Source organism: Aulonocara sp. 'chitande type north' Nkhata Bay, linkage group LG2 (assembly GCF_057382095.1).
Source record: "Aulonocara sp. 'chitande type north' Nkhata Bay isolate Kocher_YH1m ecotype deep benthic linkage group LG2, A_spYH_male_GT1.1, whole genome shotgun sequence".
Taxonomy (NCBI): domain Eukaryota; kingdom Metazoa; phylum Chordata; class Actinopteri; order Cichliformes; family Cichlidae; genus Aulonocara; species Aulonocara sp. 'chitande type north' Nkhata Bay.
This window is the reverse complement of record NC_141345.1, coordinates 31,694,965-31,715,746: the sequence shown is the minus strand read 5'-3', so window position 1 is coordinate 31,715,746 and position 20,782 is coordinate 31,694,965. Positions and strand designations below refer to the sequence as shown.

Sequence of the window (20,782 nt, the reverse complement as noted above, 5' to 3'; positions counted from 1 at the left end):
CCTTTATTATTCGCTTGTTTCACGGTACAGCATTAAATTACACTGGAACTCGGGGTTTTACCTGCAGGGAAATACCGGAGCACGTGTGGCATTACCAAAGAGAAACAAAAGAACTTAATCGACAAAACCGAATAAACAACTGAGTCCAGAGATGAAGCTGACTTTCTCTGTTCTTTCATCCTCGAATCTGTCCACAAAATGAAAAGATTTTGTAGCAGACGTGTTTTCCCCAGAGACTTCAGCACATTGCTATTTTTAAATTTATTTTTAAAATATAATGACAATATTTACTCTCAGATTCCTTATTTCCTGTCGTTAAAAATAATGAATAAAATAAAAATCCAAAAAATATTCTATCGTGGTTCTGTTGCATTTTAATATATCCCATAACCGAGTCCCTCAATGTGCTCATTGTGTCTATTTTTAACTCAAATTTCAGTCCAACAAGGCGTCTGTATAACACATTACGCAAAACGTTATATGCGTAATTACGCACAAAAGTGACAGAACGACTAAATTCACATGACGGCAAGAGATTGTTGCTGGTTCTTTCTTCCTCCAGACTTTTCAATAATGCAGAAATGTTGGTGGCTCTATTCTAATGGCTATTAACTCTCCCTTTTTTAGGAGAATACTCCAGCAGAGGGAAACAGATGCATAAACATTTCAGGGCATCTTTCTCCTCGGCAGCAACAGACTCCTCCTATTCCCCACGTCCAATTAGTTATTATGGTCCGGCCCTTTAAGACGCAGCAGCGGGTCAGCAAGTAGTGTAGTGTTTCTCTAATTGAACTTCGCCCAATCAACAATAACTCGTTAGCAGTCGCTTTCTTTTTCTCTCTGCCTGTGAAAGCTTTCTTGCCTTGCAGGGTTTCACCCCCTCCAGCCGGTTACTTCCAAAAGATCTACATGGAACTTGGCAGAGGAACTGGGACTCTGAAGGGAATATAGTCCGGCTGCCTTTACAACTACGCCCGAAGCATGGTTATTTTGGAGGAAGGCTCTTACACGAGCTAAGTTGCAGCATTCGTTTCAAAATATTGTGGAGGTCTACGAGAGCACCAGAGTTAAACTTGTGGACGCTTAAATCTGCCATTTGAATGAAATAATCAACTTTCCTGAAAGCAGCACTTCTTCGGGACTGCGATGACCTCCAGTAAAGACATGAAAGCAGGTTCTGTGTTGCAGTCCGGCGGCGAGGAGAGGAGGCGGGCTCCCTTGGACCAGCTGCCGCCGCCGGCCAACTCCAACAAACCGTTAACGCCTTTCAGTATTGAGGATATCCTTAACAAACCCTCCGTGAAGAAGTCGGTCGCAAGTATCTGTCCGCCCAGAGTGCTTGAGAAAGTGACGGGCTCCAACTCAGCGAGGAACGGGATCACCACTCCGTCCTCGCCGCTGTGCGCGCTGGAGGAGCTGGCCAGCAAAACGTTTAAGGGTCTGGAAGTCAGCGTTATCCAGGCAGCGGAAGGTAAAAACTTTCTTGACCCAATTTTGAGTTTTCGGGAAGGCAGGATAAGCATTCAAACTAGTTTTTAAGGGGAACAAGTACAGTAAATGCGGGATTCAGAACTAAGGTCACTGCTAGCTGGGTTTGTTTTGACTTTTTAATACAGACATGCTAGGACAGCTGCATGGGAATGCGTGTAGAATTCAAGATAAGGAAAAGGACACGGAACATTTACGCATGCAAATATGCGTGCATATCATACATAAACTGATGTAAGTGGGTAATCTTTTGAATATGCTCGTGTCTGTTGTCAAAACATCAAATAGCCACTATGGCCTGCTGCATGCAGCGCTGCGTTGGATTAAATAAACAGATTTTTTTTTTCTTTTTACAACTGACGCTATTTTACATCCTGATTCCTGATGTAGGCCTGCAGCAGAAATATGTAAGCATAGCTATTCTTAGTCAACTCCCTTATTTTTTGCTTGGCTAATGATATGGTGGGAATTGAAAGGTTAATTTCCAGTGCAAATTTACTTCTTTCTTTTTTTTTTTACACAGTATTTAAACCACTCCAAAATGATCGCAGCAGTGGTTACCTTGACTCTGCAGGGTAAAATTTAAATGTCGTCATTAGAAATTAAGTGTGATAAATAGTTTGCTACAAGGAAAATGTCAAAAGCAAGCCCGCAGAGCGTGGTCAGGCCTGTTCTGCACTGCCCTCTGTTGCTGTTGGAGTTTGAGGGTAAGTGACTCTTGCGGCTATTTCATCCCTCTTGTTTTTCTTCTCCCACTCATCCAAGGTCGTGAGCATGTAAATGCTTTTGGACAGAGGCAGACGTCTAAGAAGAGGAGAAAGTCGCGGACAGCCTTCACGAACCACCAGATTTATGAATTGGAGAAGAGGTTTTTGTACCAGAAGTACCTTTCTCCGGCCGACCGTGACCAAATCGCGCAGCAGTTGGGACTCTCCAACGCGCAGGTCATCACCTGGTTTCAGAATCGCAGAGCTAAACTCAAGAGGGATCTGGAGGAGATGAAAGCAGATGTCGAGTCGCTCAAGAAAATCACCCCACAGACCCTGCAGAAGCTTGTCACCATGGACAACATTGAGGACCCCCAGAGTGGGGGCCCCGGGGCCAGATCGCCCAGTTGCTCCCCGACTTCTCAAGGACAACGGGCCTTCCCACAGTCCCCCTCCTCGTCAAGAGGAACCACGGATGAATTCTCGGAGGATGACGAGGAAATCGAGGTGGACGATTGACAGTCAGGGGGGTCTGTGATTCATAAGCAGCAACAACAACAAAATATCAAAAGGGGACATTTTTCTTGCCAAACTTTTGCACGGATGATAGACAAGAGGAGAATACACACATATATAAACATTTCGAGAAAGTTTTTCCTCCCCCATTTTTCTTTTCGTCTTCATGTTAATTTATTATTGGAACTTGTAAAGCCTTCCGGGTCTGTCATTTAAGTTTCACCACAAAAAAATCTGAGGAATCCCTGCTATTCTTTCAGACAGACCAAATTGTTATGGTACAGGAAGACTGATAATTGTATAGACTAAACATTTAAGTATACATTTTATTATTTCGTGATTCAAGGGGGTGGAAAAGTTGTGCAATTATTTTTGCCATTTATTCGCCTTTTTTAATAAAATTAATCGGACGTGACAAATATTTAAATCACACCCCCTATGATTTTTTAAGCAAATAAACCCCAACTTGTAGGTTCATCCTACCTTAAGAGTAGACTTATTTTTTTGTCCTGAGAGAAAGGTGTGTCTGCAAGCTTGGAGGCCTATTCGCAGCGCAAAGAAGGCGTCCATCGCTATCGACTGCAAACTTTTACACGCTCTGAATTCTGTATATAGATCAAACATCCTATGCGATAATTTTATTGTAACATTCTATTTAATCAGCATCTATGTAAATAAAGGTTATATGGTATTTCAAGAAGCTTTCGGCGCTGTTGGATGTGTGATTGTGCACATGAGCCCAAATTTTAAAAATAAACCAGAGAGTTAACTGAAATAAACGGGGTTTGATTTTACATTTTAGAGGGAGGAAAATGGGCCATAATCCCTGTTTTCTATAAAAAAAAATCTTCTATCATAAAGACGCACTAAATAGAATTCAAACGACCTCTGGATTTGCTTTGAGAGTTTAAGAAGACACATAAAACATTCACCCTAAAATTTGCTTCGCTTGGTAAAAACGGGACTTTCTGAATAATTGACCTCTGCTTTCAAGCCTGAAGTGCCATGACTTCAATTAGCAGCCGTCCACCGCCTTTATTCCCATTCTCTCCACCGGCTTTGAATACATCTTGTCGCAAGAAGGTCCCGGTCTGGCTGCGGTGTTAAGAAAAGCTTGCCTCCACCCCTGCGCCATATGTTTTCTTCCTCCTTCTATGAATCGTCTTTAACACAACTAGTGGACATGATTGATTAGGTTAACCCGCCTTTGCCTTGCATAAAACAGCTTCCACCGAGCCGTGGGCAATAATGGCACGCATCTGCCACTCTTGACTCGGGTTTGTTTGGAAAAAAGGAGAAGAAGGCACCAATGAATGGCAAATGGGTTAGTGTGAGGATCCTAATGAATAAACCTCAATGGGAGGCAGTGGAAATGCGACGTGCTGCTGCTGCTGCCAGCCGACCATTTGCAACAGTTTTGTAGCCACACCAAAAGTTTGGTGAATGTGCGTTAGTGAGGGAGGGGAGGTGGCTGCTGTTGTAGTTTATATAATGACAGAACGTAATTTATCTTAAACTGAGTTTCCCTTAAGCTTATGTTCAACATAAAAACCGTCCTGCAGGATTTTTAAAATTGCTTTTCCGCGCTTCCCTTTAAAATATTTTCGAGTTATTTTTTTTTTCAATTTAGAAACCTAATCAGATAAGCGTATTCAAATGTATGATTTTTAACCGAAATTAATTTAAAATGCTCTTAATATTTCAGAAGAAAAATCGGATAATTCGCATTCAGTTTGTCGACCATGAAATAAGGAAAATAAAAATGAATTTAACAACATTTCAAATTAAATTAGAAAGAATAAAACATTTTACAAAATAAACGCAAAAGGTATCACATCGTTTATTTATTTATTTTATTACTAAGAAGAACAGACTGAAAAATGTTTTCTTATTTGAGACAATTGTCTTTTATTTTTAATTGTCCGTTATTAGAAAAACTCACTTCAATCAAAAAAAAAAGAAGGTGAAACTGAGGGAAAACTAAAGGGCTTGTTAGGACCGAGTTTTTTCTTCTCTTCTTTTGGGCGGGCAGATAAACACAGCAGACTGGCAAACACAATAGAAGTAATCGGCTGGAATCGTGGAGGTTGAAAAGTCAAGTAGGCCTTTTATTATAAAGACACTCTGGCAGCAGGAACAACGCAGGGGATGGAGCCTTAAATAAAAGTCAGTGTAAAATGGATAAAGCTCCCAATAGGATTAACCTCCTGATAAAGCTACAACATTCTCTTTATAAATAACACTTCAATTCATTGTGATTTTTACTGAGCTTATAACAACCGCTTTAATTATTAATCAGATAAATCTCTACAATCCTTTATTTTTTTGTTACAAAGTATCAATTTCATTAATTAAAACTTGGTTTAGAAATAATAATTAACATGTTTAATTGAATTGCTGTATGAATAGCTGTTTTTCTTTGTATGGTAACGTGTACCATCTATTTGACTCTTTTCTTCAAATTGACTTTAAAACACAGATAGTCCTGTGCATCAAGAGACAGCAGGCACTTGGCTTTCAAAGTCACTGGGTCACGTTTAGATGCACATTTATAATTTAGTATAAAGAGGACCAAAAAACCCAGAGACAACCTGTAATGTGGTTAAAAGCTCCAACAGAGAACTGGAAACATATATTTTGGCGTGAAGGTCACAGCTTTAGAAGATTATCGTTTTGTTTGCAACATAAGAGTACCCTGAAGAGACATCCTCAAGGGTGGAAAATCACGTGTGTGTTTGTTGGGGAGGGGGGGATTTTTTTTTTTTTTATAGTAACGTTTAGATGTTATCAAGCTTAATGTAAAAAACATGGAAAATACTTTTTTCCCTCAAGCTCCACCATGAGAAATTCCAGTGATTCTTTACTCAACAGCTGCCTTACTACAGCTTACTGACCTCCACACTTGGAAAATTGTTTTCCCCTTGATGAAGACGAGGATTTCTTCAATATGAACTCTAAAGTTATTTCTAACCTTTGCCCTTTAAGACACATGAACACTGATGTCTGTCCACATCTAGCACAGAACAAAAATATCCTAGATGTTATCTATGCAATATTACACAACTGTTAAACATTTACTGTTATTTTTTTTCTTAATATAAATGTCCAAAAAAGATCTTTAAGAAACCCATCGAGCAGCCCAGCAAACTGTTGCTTAAATGGTTTGGCAGCAACACCACAGCGTACTTAGAAAGAGTAGAGACAGAAGGCTTGTATGTATTATCAGATCATGTCAGGTTATCAGAGACTTTGCTTTCACTCAGGACAAGATCGCACACATCAAAGCTAGTCCGATAACTGAAAAGCACCAAGTGTGCCATCTAGTGCCCATCTGGGAGGATTCGCTTTGCAAGAAGGGCAAAACAGCCACAGAATGTGACAGAGATAAAACTCAGTGCAAAGATAAAACTCCCTCAGTTTTCCCCAAAAGCCATGTGGAAAAATATCCATGTGTTATAGAAAGAAGGGGGGGGGGGAGGGGGAGGAAAGGAGGTGGTTTTACATTCTGTTATTCCAAAGAGAAAATTCACTGGACTCACTGAACAATATGAAGGTCACCATAAGAAGCGCTGCAGTGACTCTGAAAACAGCAGTTCGGTTGAAACGGGGGAGCTTTCTAAAGCACTTATCTCCAGTTTGGGATGTGAACCACAGATTTGTAACAGAGTGTGGGAGCATGGTGCTTCATAGATAGGGGCATTTATCAGGTATGCAGGACCTAATGAAAACTTTTGCTGGTTTCAGGGATTGTTTGAGACCATATAATCTCAGGATGCGTCGCCACAAATTTCGTGATTTTTAAAAATCTGTATATTGCAGGAATCCTAACTTATGAGTTGAAATGTTTAACTGCTAAGAAAAAACAACAACAACAACAAAAAGTTGTAACTAAGTGACTTTGAGGAGAAACACTTTAAGGTTCAGACTTTTTATATTACTGAATTACTTCGCAATTTTCCTGACCTGCTTTGTAAATAAAAGCAAACAATTCATGTGGATGACTGGAAAACACACACACACACACACACACACACACACACACACACACACACACACACACACACACACACACACACACACACACACACACACACACACACACACACAGTTGCATAAGCAGTGAGCTTAAATGTGCATGTAGGGATAATCCTGAGTAATCTACACACTGACATGTTTACAGAGAACTACCATGCAGGGGAGGGATAGTAGTTGTTTCCAAGGCGCTGAATATCGCTCAGATTACAGTAAGGTCAATTATAAAAATGGAAAAGACATGGCATGGCTGTAAATCTAGCCTGAGCAGGCCTGTGAGAGAGGAAACCAAGTGGTCTGTGTCAACACAGAAGCAGCTACATGGCTGAGATAGGAGACGCATATTCACACTTCCTAATATTAGGAGTCACAGGTTTCTGACTGGACAAAAAAACTACTGCTGTGGGGCGTGGGCGACTATTAAAACCACGATCTTTGAAACAATCATACACCCAACTTTTCTGTGAGAGGCCCCAGAAAAACTGAAAATGCAAAAACCAGTGTGAAATGTGCTGCGCTCTGCAAACAAACTTAGAAGATGTTTTATTTCAGAGATAAACTACCTGCAGAAGCATGAACAGTTTTCTCATGGAAGATGGGGAAATAGTCCAGATGTGTAAAGCATGGCAGACGTATTCGGGGCTGTATCTGCAGCCAAAACGGATTTTACTTTAATCATGAAAGTGGGGGAAAAAGCTAAGGAATCTGATTTTGTTTTTCACATTTGATCTTTATATCTTCTGCACATCATTTATTTTGCTAGTAGTCATTTAAAGTTTAAAACTTAAACTAAAAAAAAAAAGAAATCATGAAAAACATCCAATAACTTCATGGCAAAACAAGTAATGATTATATATTTTTAATGTAAACATAGGAAAATAATTTGTGTTCAATTTTGAAATTAAACGAAACACTGCACTCACAGTGCCAACACATGGCTGCAGTTAAGCTATTTGTTGACAAGTTTTAATAATAAGGCACACAACCCCCCCCCCCTCCAAAAAAACCCAACCCCCCCATAAATAATATGGTTTCACAACTGCAGCCGTAACCTCACTAATGATTATGGATTTGTACGCAGGGAAAAGAAAATCCACTGCTGAGTGGATTTTCTTCATTGCCAACTGGATCATAACTCACACGTACTGAATAACTTATTGCAGCTTTTATCAAGATATTAAATCAAACTGCAATGAGCACCAATCTCTTTGTATTCTGTCCACAACCCTCCATTCAGCCTGTCAGGTGATGTGTACAATAAATAATGAATTAGACACCGAGAACCTTTTGCGTATGCAGGCCTTATGCTGATGGAAACATCTACCCAGTCATTAACACAAGCTCATTTTTTCCATTTAAAATTTTATTTTCAAAAATACAAAACAAGGAAAATAAGTATATGTACACAAACACTATTAAAATAGAATATGTATTGTACAAAATATGTACAGCTTTTGTCCAACTGAAAAACAAGTCCTATCTGTTCCTTTTGTCCTTGATGGTGTAGTGAAGAACTAATGGCTGGGCCTAAAGGGAAAAGATATTGCAGTATTTAAAGTGAGATATACATAACCATACACATCTTGCACAGATAACGCAAAACCTATCCCACTACTTCCAGACTGTGTTTTATTCAATTGAAACAGATTGTTTTAACAGTTATTTTTCAAGCTATGACTGGAATTTTTTATTATACATCTTAAAACTTTCTCCTTATTTACCAACTGAATTCTAGTACAAAGGAATTGTTCAGGTGTAAAGAAATGTGTGGCATTTATCTGTGCTAGCTGACAGTGGGTGCACTGTACCTTGCCAAACCAGTGTGAGAGCCATAACCGCTTCATGGTCATGTGATCTGGCAGAAACTCGTTATTGAACAGCATCTGGACCTGTAGGGAGGCCATACAAACAGATGTGAAGAAAAACTTGATATAGACTTCTATTACTTCTTTCTTCACTGAAAACATGACTGGGCAGCTTGCGTTAATGACACTGCTACTGTCATGGACTAAACTACTTTATTCTGAATTTTTTAAATGGAATTTGTCCCTGAGAGACCTTAATGAAAACAAAAACAACCCAAAAACATAATAGCACATTTGTTTGACCAGTGTGTCCAGGCTTTATTAAGTCTATATGTGATGGAAAGAATACAAATCTATTTTGATCCTTTTGTAGCACACATGAGGAAAATACAGCCTGAGAGCTGGAACTGACAGAGCAAGTCAGCTAAGGTCCTAACAGTAAAACACTATACTAATGTTATTATTACTGCATATAATACAGCCCTCTTTGGAAGATTAACCAACATTTTAATTAGCTTTTTTTTTCCTGTCTGAGAATCTAAAACCTATCTCAGTGAAACACAAGAAAACAAAATGGGCAAGAAAGAACAGACAAAGATAAACACAGAAATGGCTTATGTTATGAATGCGCCACAATGACACCCGCAAACAAAACATTCAAGTAAGGACGAGCAGAAACATTAATAGGTAGAGTTGTGATTTATAATGTAAAGATAAAATGATCTTAATGGAAATTAAATTAAGTCCGACTTAACCATTTTGACACAAATAAAGGTAAACAGTAAGTTCTTTACTTCTTAAACAAGGATGCAGCTTTATTGTGTCTGTTGGGTTTACCAAGATGTGACACAGTTTAACACATTTAAACTGAAACATGTGGTATGTCGTTAATTATTAGTAGCGCAAATGCAAACAGGAAAAAAGCCCTTTAAGGTATGTAGTCCTGGGGTGAAATTCTAGCTATTATTAGAGAAATTCACTGGATTTTTTGGTCTGAAATCGACAAACATGTCTAATAAAGATTAAAAATTAATTGTAATTAAGGGCCAGGATAAGTTGACCCTGTAAAAAATAAGGATGAGGGATCAAGAGTGGGGTTGGTTAGACAGATCAATTATTTTACACAGTAATTAAAACAAATAACTTTTTATATCAGGGAAGAACAAAAATGCTGGGAAATAATATTGTAATGTTACAGTTTGATGAGATAAAAGAGTATGGCTGACTTACCTGGTGTTTTTCTACGTTTAATCGATGACAAAGCACTTTCCGTAGGTGCCTCACTTCTGCTCGAACAGAACAGCGAACAAACTTCTGCTGCAGAGATAAAGTCAAACAGTGCACTGTAAAACTTCAGACAAGCAATATAATGAGTCATTAACATGTTCAAACTGAAAATAATTCAAATAAATTATGGCCAGCTGCACATTTATTTTACTGCATAGCCTCCTATAACCCCAGGGGAGATGTTCAGGGACTGTTCTTGTTTATTCTGAAGGTAAATATGTCAAATTTATACCTTTTTCTTAAAAAAAAAAAACTGTAAAACTGATAAACTGGGCTCAGTTAAACTTCTGGACTTTAACACTCACACTTTGTATTGATGGAGGAACTGTTGCAGGGTTGAGTCAAAGTTTTATACCAATAGTTATAAAAAGTATTTATAGATTTGTCTGTAAAGCTAGAAAAGCACGCCTCTGTCTTAACAGTGGTCTTAAATTTTGTCCTTAAAATAATAAAATGTTTATAATATCAACATTTGTACAGTCTCACCCACTCTAACCGTGTTTTGTTACAAAAGCACATTTCAAGTATTAAGGAAATATAAACTAAGATAAATTAGATGGGAGTGAAACACCAGGGTGTGGCTTATTCGTGTTACAATTAGATTTACAGTGAAGAAAAATTCTGCTTCCTGCTCGACATTTTCCAGTCCCGACTGACTTATTCGACACTCTTAAGCCACGGTGCTAAACTTACTTATCCCCACGAAAGCAGGGTGAGTTTTACTGTTCTTTTTGTAGAACTCAGAAATTTGCTTTAATTATTTCACGTCTCAGTAAAAAAAAAAAAAAACAACGCAGACTACGACTGCAAATGCAGAGTAGTGAGAAAGTGGTCAGGGTGAAGTACAACTGAATATAGTCACTAATTTTTTCAATACTAAAAGTTGTGATGAAACACCTAAACAACAAAGCCCAAATCTGCCTTATTATGAAATTGAACCCATGCAAAATCAAAATTAACTCTCCCAATCAAACTCCTCTTAAGTGGAAGAGTTTAGGAAATGGACATGGCTTTGGAATCACATGAACGTCTGTGAAACAATGGTGCCCTCTGCTGGAGAAACAAGTCATTGCACTTTTGATGATTTACAGCAGCTGTCCCCAACCCCGGGGCCACGAGAGTTGAGGCTTGGCTGTGAAATTTATGGGTTTTGTCGGTTTTTGTCATCATTTTTTATCGTCAACTCGGTTTACCCGGGTCTTTTCCTGTGTGTTATGAATAAATCTTTTTTTTTTGTACCAGTACTGGTTTTATTTTGTTATATTTATCTGCAACACCTGAAAGGCCGGCCCGTCACATAAACCGATCCGTGGCACAAAAAAGGTTGGGGACCGATGATGTACAGCATGTTTGGATTAAATGGATCCCCTAATAATCCTTATACCCAACCTGAACTGGACAATAAGTTCCATTTTACTTTGTACTTATCTGTCCTTCAATAAATTTGTCAATCAAAATTAACCCATTAAACCAAAATATGGAAATGTTTAGTAGGCAACATTTCCACCAATATATTTTTCTTTTTTCCATGTTTCATATTGTCAAAATACTGTGCAATAGACATTTGGCTGCTACATTTCGTTAATGAGTATATTTCATTGCTTACTTATATATTCTGTATTTATATATGTATAATAATAATAATACATTTTATTTAAGAAAGTGCCTTTCAAAACACTCAAGGACATTGTACACAACCAAAAACAACAACAAACATAACAATTATGTATGTATAAATTTAAATATATATGTATATATTTAAAATTTGTTGTTGTAATGTACAGAAGCAAAAGTAGAAAAAAAAAACTGTCTGTCCAAATATATATGGACCTGTCTATATACAGTACGCTGAGTACAAGTTTTGGCTTTCCAGCAAAAGGAAATCCCCTGAAACGAAATAAGAACATTTCACCATTTCTGTAAGTGTGGGTTTCAATTTACTGCATAAAATAATAGTTTTTTGCTTGTAAAGTTGAGCATTCCAGGTTTGAGAAACACTGTCCGAAATATATATAGAGCAAAGATCCATTGAAGCCATTCTAGTAGCAGCCTTCATTTTCCATGAATCCAAACGGTTTGGCCCAAAGAATAGATGACATAACAACGAGTAAGCGGTTGTGCACTTAGAGAGCAAAAACTTGACAAGTATACATTAGATCTGGTCCCCAAAGCAATTTAAAACAATGTATTAGTTCCAACTATTTAATGATACACTTCTTTGTGATGTTTGATCTAACACAGCTTGTTTGACATAAGGACCTCAACACTAACCACTGCTAACATTACCCAACAGCTTAAGCCTCCGCTTTCAATACGTGGGCCAAAGATACTACGAAAATCCAGTTATTGAGAAAGAAGCAGTTTGGTTGGGAAATAAAGAATGATTATATGCCTCACTGGTGTATTTCTCCCACTTATCCCTGTCTCTCTGTGAGTGTGATGTTTCATCAGCAGCCAGACAAACCAGACCTTCTATGTCTGCACTTGTCACTGTGCCATGTATTTGCTGTACAGTTAAGTGTGGAAATAACTTGTAAAAGCTTCAAAAAAATGTGCCCCGGAGACATGTTTGAAAGAGGCCACTTTAAAAGCAATAATAAACACTTAACAATCTCACAAAGTAAAAAGACTTGCTGATGTACGTTTATGGTACTCTATCAGGGCTTATTAGTGACTTACCTGAAGAGTAAGCTTTGTTTTATCTTTTTTTTCAGCTAGTGATGAACTGAAACACAAGAAATAAAGAGCTTTGAAACATGCATGCTTTGTTAAAACAGGTTTATCTTGAACCTCATAGCTTACAACATGCAGACTAATATAATCACCTTCATATTTACATTCTATCAGCCTTATCTCAAATAAATATTTTATTAAAGTACACACAGATCACTTTAAGATAATCCATTACAGGCAAAAGTACAGCCTACCTTAACCTTTCTAAACACAGTGAAACCTGCTCGTCGTATCTGTAGAAGTGAGCTTTTGAGTGGTCAAAGCTTGTGTAAGGTACTGTAGCATCTGGTACACCATCTAGACAGAAAAAAGACATTCACAGCAAAAATTGGAGTGTTGAAATGTGCTGCAGTAAATGTCTCAGAGTTGATTTTAAGCCTCAAAGTGTGATTTAAACACTTTCTGACTTAAATTGTACTCAATGTTGGAGTTATTTGACAAAATGTATCCCATCATTGTTGATTTAACTCTTAAAAGAGAAAATTCCAAATTCTGAAACTCTGCACAGAGGTTGGTTAAAAATGTTAACTCTGTCATCAGTTAACTTAATAGCTTTAACTCTGTATAGAGTTCATTTTGAACTCAAGTTAAGCCCAGCCCTCCCAGACACCCCCAGTGCGGACATTTTTCTTCATCAGTTGGAGCCTCATGGAAGAACAGTACTGATTTTGCACCTGCATGCAGTTCTACAGGGTAAGTAGAACTTACAAAGATAGTTAGAAACTGGTGCTATAAAATGTATTTTGTGCATTTAAAAGATTTAAACAAAGAAAATATGCTAGCTATTGGCGCTGGCAATAAAGAGTTAACGCAAACTGTTAACAGCCTCTAACTATCTATGTTACAGATCACATTCAAGCTGTTAGTGATGAAAAAAACCAAAGTAAACTGTTCAGGCTGGCATTAATGCCCCTCTATTGTTCGATGTTTTGTGGAATTTGACATGCAGTTTGACATCAAAAGAACTGCAAAAAAAATAAAGGCAACGTGCTGTTAACAGTATTCACCGATCATGGTGAGATACACTAAAAAGTATAATCAAGCACTTTATATTCAATTGAACAAATTATTTGACATTTTCCTTTTCTTTAGTGTTTCCTGACCTGTCTTCTGCTTCTGAGTTGCCTGACTCCAACTCAAGCTTCAGCTCACGTGCCTCAACTATAATCGTAGATGAGGTCCCATGCAAGAGATGCAGAGTTAACAATACTGCTGCAGTATTTGCTAAACAGGTTGCTACAAAGCTTGACACTTGTGCTTTGTTTTTTCCTCTCAAGTTCCTAGAAAGATTCCTTATTGCCAGGTTTTTCCTCAATGTTCATTTTTCTCTTTTTGTTTGTTTTTTCATTTTTAATAGTTAATTGAAACTGTCTTAGGAAGTAAGTTTGGTGGTGACCAAGTAAATACAGGAATACCAAGCAACAAACACCACGAAGGATGCCACAAGATGACAAATGGTTAACATACTTGTGGCTCACATGATTGATAGTCATGGGTATGTATTCAGTGTATGTTGTGTTCTTTATAGTTGTGCCAAATAAATGCATACTAACTGACTAAATTTAAAAAACTTTAAAATTTCTTGTGTATCTCTAAAAATTGATCTACTTTTTACAACTTTCAACTTTAACTTTCCCTGTTTTCATTGTAAAACAGATCAGTACATTTGATGAAATTGTATTAATTTTGTGTCTTTTCATCTTCAGCCTTTGAACAAGAAATGTCATCGCTGTTGTTGTTGTTACATCTCCTTCCACCACCACCAGGAGGACAAAGGTCCAAAAATCAGCGCAAGTGATGCAAGTCAGAGACTTGTAGTCTTTCATAAGGTAATTATATCATGAAATTTCAATAATATGTCTTTGAGCAATCTCTTCTATATTTATTTATTTATTTCTGTATTTGGACATCATTTCTGTGAATAATTTTCAGTTTCCTTATGTCAACCCCAGTCATGCTGCAGTCTGGAAGAGCATCTCTGCAATTGATGCTCTTCCAGAGGAGGTATGGTTGGCAACCATACCTCCTCGCTGTCAGGCATCAGAAGAGCAAGACTGACACCTTCTACATCACAATGGATAAGCATCTCACATTCCATGCCAGGCAGCCACTCACTTGGAGCATTTGATGAACTTTTCAAAGCACACTTTGTGTTTAATTTGTCCCAAGATAATATAAAGCTGGACTTGTTATTTCCAGCGCAGTTGAAGAAGACCTGCCTGTCTTTTGCCAAACAAGTGATTTACTTTTGGTTGAGATGTCATCTTTTTATGGGAAACATGTTGTTTACAGAGTGTTTTGATAACCATCTATATGCATTCAGAGTTGTACATACTGAGGAGAGATGCATAGTGAAAATGTCAAAAATAAAGTTTTATAAACCTTTCGATATGCAAAGGTCATACAATGTTTCAGATTAGACAGTCTACATTGTACCCTTTTAACAATTTTTAGATGACAAAATAAATGTCCTTTTTGGGAAAATTTATTGTGTGCAATATAATTCTTTCTCAGAATTTAATTTTAACACTTTCCAGTGTAGAAAGCCTGATACTATAGGGAGTGAAGCCAACACTAACCAGAAGGTTAAAAACTGTATCTCAGCAGAGTCACTTATTCAGTCTCTAAAGTGTTACTTTAACTCTGTTTTGAGAGTTAAAACATGAACTCTGGCACAGTGTTAAATATTTTAACTATTTCAAAAATGTTGATTTAACTCTAAAGAGTGTGGAGCTATATAAACCCTGAAAAAGTGTTGAAAATGACTCTGTGGGAGTTCATTTAACACTGGTCTTTTTGCTGTGTGCAGTTTGACTCAGGGCAGACAATCACCACCTCGGTCACTAACTGACTATGGTGCTCAGGACTTGCAAAAAAGCATAAATGCTTGAAATTTGATGATAACCTTGAAAAAGAATTTGCAGCTGTGGCCAGTGTGGCATAATTCTGTCCAGTATATCAGCCAAAAGGTAAGATTTGTGTTATTAAGATAAACATCAGTCTCATAGTCACTCATTAACTAATTCAAAACCACTGCATTATTTGATAACAGCTTGGTCAATATGGCATGATTTGCATTCAACCAATTAATGCACTGGATTCCAGATAGTGTCTTTTTGTATAATGCTGACAGATGCAAGAATAAAATGAAGACTTACCATCTCCAGCAGGTTGAATGACTCTCTCTAATCCACGTGACTGATAAAATTCCTTTATTCTTTTGTCTTCACCTAAGCAAACACAACAAAGGATTTTACTAAGAAAATCATTCAAATGTGAAAGGCAGCAACTCATAAGAACAGCCTACATCACTTAAAAACTTCATTCTGTTAAAGGATGCTTTCATTTGGTTATTACTCCAGCATTCACTTGCTTGGCAGGTGCAAAACAAGCACACGTGCCTTGAAAAACTAACCGACTCCAACTATAACTAGCAAATAGTAGAGAGCAGTTTTGTTTACATACTTTCTTGTAATCCAGGCACCAGTTTGTAGACAATGTCTTGCATCACTCGATCCAATTTGAGGTTGAGTAACGGCTGCGTTTCATGAATTTTGATGTTGCACATTGGACAATATTTGCTTGTTTGCAAATACTTTACGATACAACTTTTACAGACTGTAGAGGAAAAAAAGAAACAGAGATATTTTCTTCACATTATGCTGATAACAGACAGTTTAATAGTGCCTGTGAAATGGCATTAAGGCTGTTGGCAGCAAATGATATTAGAATAAATGATCATTTGGCTCTGTTAACACTCACAGGTGTGTAAACACTCTGTTATTGTTGTGGCATCTATGAAGTAGCCTGCACAAAGGTAGCAGACAATGTGTTCGTTCAGGTCCTTGATCTTCAACTTCACTTCCTCCTGTGGAGACAAAAACAAAGTGTTTTGACAAGCTGGCTACTTTGTTAGGTGGAACTGCTTGTTTACACAAATATCTAGCAGGTCATATGGCAGCAACACGAAATTTAGGCATGCAGACATGGTCAACAGAGCCTGCTAAATTTAAACCCCAGTATCAGAATGGAGGGGAAAAATGACTTGAAGTGATTTTCAATATGGCATGGTTCTTGTTGCCAAAAGGACTGGACTGAGTATTTTGCTACTCTATTGGGATTTTCACACACAAACATCTCTAGGGTTTATAGACAATGTTCCCAAAAAGAGAAAATGCCTCAGACTGCTTTGACAACGAATCACTCATGAAACCAAGGTATGCAGAAGAGCATCTCTGAACATGTCAAACCTTGAAGCAGATGGGCTACACCAACAGATGGCCACACTGGTGCCACTATTTTCAGCTAAGAGCAGGATATAAAACTGGACATTGTGTAACTAACACAAAAGCATGGATCCATCCTGCCTTGTATCAATGGTTTAGGCTGGATGTGGTCCAGCAGGAAAAGGCCCTATGTCACAAAGTACAAATCTTTGCTTATTATGTATTAGAGCTGGGCGATATGAGATTTTTTCATATCACGATATGTTTTTTTCATTTCAGGCGATAACGATATCTATCACGATATAAGCCAAATAACTATATTTGTAAGATTTAAATGTGCCATTGCTCACAAGTAAAATGTGAAATAATCAGCAGCTTGTTTTGATTTAAATATTTATTTCTCATAATAAGTTCAACAGGGTAGATGTACTTAAGGAACATGAGACTTTTTCAGATAAATAAAGGCAAATATTGCAAACTACACAAAAGGCAGCCGCTAAAGCGTTTAAGTTTCAAAATAGAACAAACGAAACAGACTACTAAATTGTCAAATCCACTTAGAAACAAAATATTAATTCTAAAAATAAATCTTAGTTTGTTTTACAGAAGAACAGACAAAACTGACTAACTTTTGTCAATATCAAATAAACTGAGAACTAAAAGGAAATTCTCAATCTCTCCTTGTTGTATAGCTTATCTTTTCAAACAGTTTTAACAGTTACTTTAGTCTGACAAAAGCCGAATGACGAATTAGCGCTTCCATTCAGAGACTGAGGCTACGTCCACACGTACACGGGTATTTTTGAAAACTGAGATTTTCCGTTTTCGTTTTAAAAAATAATCCCGTCCACACATAAAGGCAGAAATGAAGGAAAACGCTGCTATGAACATGCCAAAGCAGCAGGTGGCGCTAGATTCCTAACTGTGCCGATATGCTGGCCAATCAGAAGTCTAGAAGCCTCGGTGGGAAAAAGTAAACAAAGCTGGGGCATAGAAGCAGAACCGAGTCGTATGTGTGGAGGGACAGTAACTGTGTGTATATGTAAGCATTTAAACACTGCAGAGAGTAGAATTAACAGTAACAGTATTGTAGAAATTCATTTCACCGAAACAATAATGTGGCGCACAGTGTGACGCATGCACCAGTTTATTGTATTTCCAGACTTGTTTTCGGCACAATTTACAGTGCACGCTACTCTGTTTTTTGTCAGACTTGAAATAGCCGAAATACCTTCACACTACGGAACTTCTATGGCTCTTCCGTTCGACAATCTCTCCGGCATTGGAACCATCATCTGTTTTCTCTTCGGTCACGCTCGGTTGATTTTTCTAGTCGGCACACTCATTTCCTCCATTACGCGCTGGCTCCATTACCCGCTGGCTGCTTCCCAAACAAACACACGTGCGGCTTGGCACTTGTGCTGTACGTAACAAGTCACGCGACGTGACGCTGCGGCTGTGATTGGTTCGGCTCTGCGCTACTTAATTTGGATTGGCTGACCTTTTTTTTTAAGAGTACAAGAGCGGCGAGGTCTATCGCGATAGCTTAATTTCTCTATCGAGTAAAAGTTATATCGCGATACATATCGTTATCGTTCTATCGCCCAGCTCTATTATGTATGTATGAATTGTGTCATTTATGGGAAATATTTAAAGTCAAAATAAAAGTACATAAAACTGTAAAGATTCTTACAAAAACACTGCTTTTATGCATTTATGTCACAACATTGATGTCTAATTTCTTTGAATGTAATGGTTATTGTGATACCCGTAGTAGAATTATACTTACAAAACAGTAAGGGTATAATTCCAGTGAAAACACTGCTGTGAAATATAGCCAAAGTCAAAGGGCATATGGCCAGTGTTTAACAAAACAAATAAACCACTGATTCATTTGAGTTGTTGGTCTGATGAAGGCTGTTCCATAGTTTAGGCACTACATGTACAAATATCAAAATTATGATTGCCTCTGGATTTAAACTAAGAACATGGAAAAATAGGGAACAGCTTATAAGCCTTGATGAGATGAGAGAAGGACTGCTGGCAAAAGCAAGCAAAAGGCCATAAAAAGAAACTCTGCATTTAAATAACAAGAGCTATGGATGAAGGCACTATCAAACTAGAAAGCTTACTTAAAAATCTGAATGAGCTGGGATTTTCACAAGATAAAGGTAACAGACTATTAAGGACAACTTTGTAGTGCAGTGTATTCCCCTCTTTCTAAAGGAACAACAGAGACCAAATTAAAATGTCCCCTACAGCACAATTCCTGTGGAGTCATAGTATGCGGTCACTGCAAAGGTCGAGCATTCTGACTTGTACTGTTTTTATATCCATGCGCACAATGGGCCTTTGAATGGTGATTCTGCACTTAAGCCCAGTTGATCTACATACAGTTTTTGTGGGTTTTGCTATATTTTTAGCAGACATTTTTTTTAAAGTTTCAGAAAATTTAATATTTAAAAAACTTAGAAAGGTGCAGTACTGAAGATTTTCTTTGGAATGGAAAAGGCTCTTTAGTGGGTGCCATTTTTTTTAAATGTATGAAAACTCGGAGTTTAAAGCTGAATTTAACAAGAACTTTTTTATAACTCATCCCTGTAGACAAGTGTCTGTGTTTTGCTCAAGTAGTCAAACATGAAAACGGGTTTGTCCAGCTCAGAGAGGTGCTGCGCTAAGCTGACCCTGACCTTTGACCTCTGTGGGAAAGACCCACGAACCGAACAAAAACAAAAGAAAGTTTTCCTACTAGTGGCGCCGGTGAATATTGATACAAAACATGGGTTAAACTGAAACAAAGGGGGACATTTTAATAGAAAAGTGGAATGATGTTTGTCACGTTTTTGCACAGATTTGGTGGAAACTACGGGCAGCATCGCGATGAAACATTGAAAATCGAGTAAAAGCAACGAAGCGTTCTCTTACTAACAACTGCGTACGATCAAATCAACCACAAACCAACAGCAGTTCGAAACGAGAGCCGTTACTTCATTACACAACGAGAAAGAACCCACGGAGTGCAACGATCGTTACCGCCCCACTTCACTCACACAAGGCTTGAATTAAATGTAAATAAACAAAAAAACCCAACTTGAACTGAGAATAAGTGCTAAATGTGTGCTCTGGAAAAAGCAAAATAACAGTTAGTTGAAAAGGTTTCAGCACGCTGCTCTACAAAACAACACGATCGCACTCATGCCCTCTACGCATGCTCAAGCACGTCTCTCCTCGCAGCGCTTCAGCAGCATCGCTCTCCTCTCTCTCCATCAGCGCCGCGGAGGCGACAACGATCTGCCGCTAATACGTGGGATTAAGTCCCCCTTGCTACACTTCGACGCTCGGTACCTTCCCCCCTCTGTGAGGACGAGCTCAAGTAACACCAATACTCACCTCGTTTCGCAGTGGGTCCAGTTTGTAAACGGACTGTAGCTGATTTCGTAGCCGCATCGCTATGGCCATCGGACCTTGCTCCGCCATCTTTGGGACTTATGCTAAGTTCCGGGTAAACCGGAAGTGGCTGTGGTGGTGTTAAGTTGAGGCGGGGAGCTGCGAAATGAAATAGGAGAAAAACGAATTTTAAATAAGGACAATAAAAGAATAATGACTTAAAGAACGAGTGGGAGCAAACGCCGATTTTTTCCCCAATGGAAACATAAAAAAAACCCACAATTGTTATGAAAAAAATATTATTTAAATAAGGGCGTGAGAGTGTGGGAAAAGGCTTAAAACTAAAGATAATACTAAATAGATAATAAAATGGTGAAATACGTGGCTGAAACTAAATTAGTCATCTGTTAGCTAAACTGTCAGAAAGACGTGTACGCTCACTGGCAACTTTATTAAGTACACTTTTTAGTACCAAATTGGACTCCCTTTAACCTTCGGAACGGCCTTAACTCTTTTTGTCTGAGTCAATATGATACTGGAAACATTAGAAATTAGAGATCTTAGAGACTGTTGTACATACTGACATAATAACATCTGAGAG

General features: G+C 38.0%; 2 protein-coding genes across 3 annotated transcripts; one reads left to right on the top strand and one right to left on the bottom strand.

Annotated features, from left to right (window-relative positions):
• The first annotated feature begins 697 nt into the window (after window positions 1-697).
• lbx2 (ladybird homeobox 2) lies at window positions 698-3,668 on the top strand. The gene is made up of 2 exons (XM_086264217.1): window positions 698-1,471; window positions 2,254-3,668. Exons 1-2 carry the CDS (start codon window positions 1,147-1,149, stop codon window positions 2,712-2,714), a joined length of 786 nt encoding a protein of 261 aa, XP_086120343.1. The 5' UTR covers window positions 698-1,146; the 3' UTR covers window positions 2,715-3,668.
• Window positions 3,669-8,072: 4,404 nt separating this feature from the next.
• Window positions 8,073-20,333, bottom strand: pcgf1 (polycomb group ring finger 1). 2 transcript variants are annotated; one of them, XM_086259141.1, is made up of 9 exons: window positions 20,185-20,333; window positions 16,331-16,436; window positions 16,034-16,186; window positions 15,727-15,798; window positions 12,763-12,865; window positions 12,515-12,560; window positions 9,779-9,862; window positions 8,552-8,632; window positions 8,073-8,270 (listed from the first exon to the last, which is right to left on the bottom strand). In XM_086259141.1, the coding sequence occupies exons 1-9, from the start codon at window positions 20,269-20,271 to the stop codon at window positions 8,220-8,222; spliced, it is 783 nt and encodes a 260-aa protein (XP_086115267.1). In that variant the 5' UTR covers window positions 20,272-20,333; the 3' UTR covers window positions 8,073-8,219. The 2 variants fall into 2 exon arrangements, with proteins under 2 accessions (XP_086115267.1, XP_086115260.1); XM_086259134.1 differs by having other exon boundaries at window positions 8,077-8,270; window positions 9,779-9,865.
• Between the last annotated feature and the right edge of the window lie 449 nt (window positions 20,334-20,782).